General features: G+C 52.3%; 1 protein-coding gene across 1 annotated transcript in view; it reads right to left on the reverse strand.

Moving 5' to 3' along the window:
• Positions 1-5,584, reverse strand: part of SHC4 (SHC adaptor protein 4) — a gene marked incomplete at its 5' end in the record, with an annotated part of 29,142 nt that extends 23,558 nt beyond the window's left edge. Inside the window, one exon of the mRNA XM_084267881.1 lies at positions 5,006-5,584. Within this exon, the coding sequence (XP_084124007.1) occupies positions 5,006-5,584 (579 nt within the window). The remainder of the gene's footprint in view (positions 1-5,005) is intronic.
• Between the last annotated feature and the right edge of the window lie 459 nt (positions 5,585-6,043).

Below are 6,043 nucleotides of genomic sequence, written 5' to 3' on the forward strand. Positions count from 1 at the left end.
GGAGGGTTAAGCAGGGCAGCAGCCATGGGTGCCCTCCCACAGCACCCAGGAGAGGCCACAGCAGCGTGCAGCCCTGGCCCCAGCGTGGCCCCTGTGTGACAGGGCCAACCTGCCCCATAGGGAGCCCAAGCTACCTGCCAGGTGTTTTTTGAACCCAGCAGTAATGGTGTCAAGGGTTCAAAGGTAGTGTACGAGGAAGGGGGTTCATCTTCCAGACCCCCACAAAGAGAAGCACAGCTGAACTGCTAAAGGAAAGCTGGGCATAGGCACGAGGGTGCTGTAACCAGTCCAGGGGAACAAGCACCAGAATTCAGGTACCTATGGAAAAATAAAGAGCCAACATTTGAACAAGCAGAGTGCTAAAGACTTGGCATTACCAATGCAAGCGTATGCTGAACCCACTGCAGAACAGACAGCTCTTGCCTGGACAAGCAACATCTCTCAGGAGGGAGAGGAGAGACTCACTCCCCCTGCGAGAAAGGGAACGGCTCCTCTGACAGGGCTGTGTGCAAGACTGTCCCATCTCCCTGCAAAGGACTGGGGAGAGCACCAGCACTGGGGACACTCCATCTCTTGGTGTTTGAATCCAAAGGGTGATCTGGGGCTGGTTGCCGTTCCCCCACATCACTAGGATGGGGAGGTGGGGGAGAGGAGGGCGGTTACTGGAGATGCACACATCTTTTCACATCTATTTACAGGAGATGATGGAGAGTGACTGCAAACAGGATGAGGGACTGTGTGGGAGGAGATGTGAAGGCACTAGGCAGGGCCCATGTGAATAAGCTTTTCAGGCACCCTCTAATCCAGACCCACGTCTCGATTCTTTCCCTGCCATAACGCAGTTAGTGGCTCCAGCCTGAATGACAGCCAGTGATTCACCCACAGGAATGATACGGGGAGCAGCGCAGAGCTCGTAATTAAACAACACAGCTGCAGCCTTGCAATTTTACCTATTAGTTAGCAGACATTAATTCATGCATAATGCCAAGAGCAGCTCCTACAGACCCTGCAGCCAACTAACAATGAATCCAAGGGATGGCATTTGCTCACAGAGGCAGACAGGTAACATGCTGCCTCTAAACAGCCTCTGTCCAAACATATGTGAGATTAGGTTCAAATTTCCTAAAAACACAGGTAACACAGGTGTCTGGGCAGAAACCCGCCACCAGCAGCTGTGCCATGTTCTCCTGGGCATAGCAGGAGCTGACTCCCACGGGAACATTCATTTCCCCAGCACTGCTTTAGCAAAGTGCTTTTAAAGCGAGGGGGTTTTCCATTCCTGAGCTTCCCACCACCCTTTCCTTGCTGACAAGGGCTGCCTGGGGTGGGTGCTGCCACCCTGGGAGCCGTGGCTCTGCCACCCTGGGCAGAGGCTGCAGAGCAGTGGAAGAGCTTGGCTTGACTTGCTTGAATGACACCTATAGCTTGTGACTGGTCCAGCAAGGAGGACTGGGCAGAAGTAAGCAGCAGGCACCAGTGCATGGCAGGAGGGTGGCACTGGAATTATAAGGAGACAGACCTTTGCCTTTTATGCCAAGGAAAAACAACTTCTGCCTACGAGAGCTGGGGTGCTGCACTCCCTGTGGCTGGCCATTGGGCTTGGGGACATGGTCTCATGAGTTGCAGCACCTGATTTGAGATTGCCCAGCTTTCATCCTGTCAGTAAGCCAAAGCCTCCCTCCACTGACAATGCCAGGACCCAGCCAGGGATGCAGGGAAGGCACAATGCTCAGATCACTGTCGTTTTGGTGAGGACGCTACCTGGGGTGGCTTTGGGGCTGAAAAGCCTCTTGTCAGCTGAAAGCAGAGACCACCATGGCTACCCTGGCAGTGGCACTGTGGTCCTGTCAGCTCACAGCTTGCACCATGCTGCTGACCAGCCCATCAGCTTGGCTGCTCATCCTGTAACACACAGCAGTGTTTTACCAGGCTGGGGTTGCTGCTATGTAACACGGATAGCAGCCACCAGTCAGGCTGCTAATGAAGAGATTTGGCTTGCATTTGCACCCTGCAGTGGTTTAACCAGCTCATTCCTCAGATTGAACCTCACTAGCTTCCTCCAGCAAACACCAACCCCTTCCTGAGCCGAAAGCAGAGCTTGCTTAGCTGTAACCCCACGGGGAGCAGAGGGGCAAAGGCAGCCCACAGCAGCAGCCTACACAGCTCCAGGCACGGGTACCTGCCAGAGCACAAAACCCCAGCAGAACAGGCTGGGAAGCACAGGCTGCTGAAACACCTTCACTGCTGAAGGACAGCAAGCCCACAGAAACCCGCCGGTGTTTGTCAGAACCAGCCTAACTCTCCTCATGTGCTGGCCTGTCCCTCAGGGGCAGCAGGCAATGGCTTTCTGTCATGAAGAAAGGCTTTTGCTAAAAAGGGAAGTTTTCCCAGGACAGCCTGACACACTCATTCCTGGGCTTTCCATTTTTAAAGAAACATTAAGAAAAAAACAAGGGGAAAAGGTTGTAAATTTAGAATTATTTTTTTAATAAATATATATACAGACACACACATGTTTTCCTTTTCCTTTTAGTTTTGTGCTGAAAAGCCCCTTTCCACAGCCCTGCGCTCAGGCCAGGGCTCCAGGGTTCAAACTGCCGTGTCCCCATGCCCGTGGTGGTGACAGAGCAAAGGGCCCAAAACCATGTTAAGAAGCTGTTACCCAGAGACGCACCTTGGAGAGGCAGAGCCCGTGAGTGCTGGGGGGCTGCCACACACCTTGTCCCCACGAGTCTGGCAGAGCAAGCACCACTCCAGCATCCTACAGCCCTGGCTCACAACTCCCAGCTGCGGCTCTGAAGCCTGAATCACCAGAGCCCATCTCCTTCCTGCGAGAGCCCCAGCTGCCTACACCTGTAGGCATTTACCAGGGGCAATGCAGAGCAGCTTCCCAGTGTGGTGTCAGGGTGCCATGCCAGGGAAGTGGTTGCAGCTGAAATACCACAATTATTTCCCTGCCCTGAGCATGGAAGAGGAGCTGTCAGCTGTCAGGGGCTGGCAAAGGGCTGCCCCAAACCCCCCTCCCACACAGAGACAGTGAGCAGGCTCCCCAGGCTGACCTGCCACATGCTCTGTAGGCAAAAGCAGGACTGTGCAGGGGACGGGTGCCCACATGCACTCTTTTGCTGAACTCCACATCAGCTGAACCCCTACATTAGCAGCAGTCAAGCTCTTTGTACTCTAGAGCCTAGCAGCCAATTAAATATGTATAGATGCACACGTATGCCAAACTGCTAGGAGAGCATCAACCTATATATTGATAAAAGTCCAATCTAACCATCCTTTATGAGAAAGGATGCTGCAAATAACCTGTACCACATTATTTCACTGTGATATTAATGTACTTAAAAAGTATCTGGCAATAGTATTTCCCTCCCATATTTAGTTAAACAGAACATTCATTTACTAATCTGAACATCCTCTCTCAAAGACTTGAGCATCATTGATTTAAGCTCATACTCCATGTTAGCTCCAGTAACACCATCCTGCTGGTCTGCACTGGTCTGAGGGGGCCGCTGGTGTGGGATAGTGCTCCTGCCAGCAACACCCCTTCAGACAGAGTCTCCACAAAATGTCCTGACATGCAGCAAGACCAGCAGAAACAACATGCTGGAAACAAACCACAGGGAGCAGCAGGATCACGATGCCATCCCCAGCACAGGCCTTTCCACGGGGCTGGCCAAATGCGTAGTGCCTGGAGCTGCGGTGGTCCTTGCACTGTCACTGCAAGTCACAGCCTACGTGCTCGTCCAGCTATTTTAGCAGCTGGCTGGTGTCAAAACCTCATCTGTTCATGTTAGCATTAGAATTAAAGTAAACATAGAAGGACACCTACCAGCACAATGGAATAACGTGTCCCCTCCCTCCACCTGCTGCATCCCTGGAGAACGTCCCAGGGCCTCCTGCAGCTTCGCTCACAGCAGCCAGTACCATGCTGGGACACCATCACCTTTCAGACAACATCCTATCAAATTAGCTGGATGCCAGGAAAGAGGAAGGAATCGCATTCCTACTTGGGGACAGGTGAACATGGCTATTTCCCCTTGTTGTTCTCCTCCCCTCTGACTCGCCCACCCTCCTGCAGCATTTGGAAAGGGATCAATTGATTTTTCTTGACCTTGCACCTTTCTTTAGGCTTTCCTGCTTGCAAAACTTCACACGGAAGACACAAATTTAGCACTGCTTATGGTATTTTTACACCTGCTGGCACATTTTGATACCTCCTGTACACCAAACCAAGAGCTTACACACACACACAGACACACACACACACACGTGGTAAGGTCTGGCTGTGGTAATATATAGAAAGTCCAGAGAAAAAAGAAATTACAAAGCTCCCAAGTGTGGTAGGGTGGAGAGAGCGAAAGCACTGAGCCCAGGAGGCATGATTGCCTCTTGGCCACTGACTGCTAATTAGAATACAATACATACCGACCTGTCCACAACATAAAAAATACCTAGAAAGACTATTTCAGGGCATCTTCTGAAAGAGCAGGCAGTGATTCCTGCACATGTTCTTTACAAAGAACATCAGACATAGCTCTGTAGCATCCTGCCCGCTCACTGCCCAGAGGTGCTCCAGGCAGCAGCAATGGCAGCAGCTCTCCCATGCCTTCCATGTCAGACATGTCAGCAGCCTGGGCCAGCACGCACCTAGTGCCTGGGATCTGCTGTGCAAGGAGCAGGTAGCCCTTTCTGTGGGCCTCCTTCTCCCTCCAACCTGCAGTTCAGACCAGAGCAACCCCTGTTTGGATTGCAGCTCAGCTGCGCTCCCCAGAGAGTCTAAATATAGTCTTTTGGAATTGGATGTTGCGTTGCCTCTGGGAGCGGCTGTGGTCCTTTTAACTCCCTCAGTTCAACACCACAGCCCTTCACACATCAGGGAAGAGCAAATATATGGGAAAAGTCAGTGGTTTGGGGCATTGGCTCCAGGAGTGGGGACACAGAGGCCACCCTGCAGCCACCTGCATGGTTTGCTTTGTCAGAGAATGTGAGAAGTACTCACCCGCACGCTGTAGGTCGTCCCCAGCTCCCCCACGTTCTCACCGCTCTGCACGAGGCTCCTGTCCTGCCTGCCCACAGGAGCAGCCTCCTCAGCTCCCCACACAGGGCAGTCACCCGCCGGCTTTGGGATTAGGGCCAGCTTGTCCAGGTCAGGTTGTGGATAAGAGGCCGAGAGGCAGCTGATCTCAGGTGAGGTTGGGCTGCTTGGGATGGTAACGCACTCCGTGAGTTTAATTCTTGGCACCTCTTTCGTTCCCAGGCAGAAGCTTTTCAGGCCAGGCAAATTTGACGGGTTGGCAAGTTTAATGTTGGCCATCCGAGGGATCAGCGTGCACAGAGTGGTGCAGGTGTCCTGCGGCCCCAAGGAGACATCTTCTGTCAGTAAATTAGGTGTTGAAGAATGGGGAGAGGAGGAAGAACCTTTGATATTTAAAGACGTATTTTGTGTACCTTCGTCTAGGGATGTTATCGAATCATTCCTGAACCGGCTGTACTTAGCCCTGTGCAGCATTCCTGGATGTCTGAATAATCCTACATACAGGACGTGTCCACCGAGGCTCTGCTGGCTGCGTTCTCTCATAGCCTTGGCAGTGCTGTAACAGGATACTCCTGCATAAATCGGCTCTTGTAGGTAAATTATAAGGAAATCAAGCAAGTCAAACAATTTTAAAAACAGAAACCTATTGGGTATTTTTGCTGACTCCCTCTTGAGTGGTTTATTTTCCTCAATGGACGAGGCTTAAAACCGCACGGACATCTGGTATTTTGTAAGCAGCAACACAAGCAGCATACGGGAAAGCACATCAGTGGCACAGCAGTTTAAGCTGAAGAGCCGCTATCCAAACCTTCATTCCTGCCTCGAGCCAGGCACTAAATCCCGCCTAGCGCCGCCGACTCACAGTTGGAGCATCGTTAACCGCGGAGTCCTGGCCGCAGCCAAAGCTGAAGCACGTTTCGCACAAAGCGGAGCGAGATAGCTACCGGCTCACGCACATTCTCGGACAGGCACCAACCCCGTCAGGTGCCCAGCTCCCCGCGC

The sequence above is a fragment of the Gallinula chloropus genome (genome assembly GCF_964237585.1).
Source record: "Gallinula chloropus genome assembly, chromosome: 9".
Lineage (NCBI taxonomy): Eukaryota > Metazoa > Chordata > Aves > Gruiformes > Rallidae > Gallinula > Gallinula chloropus.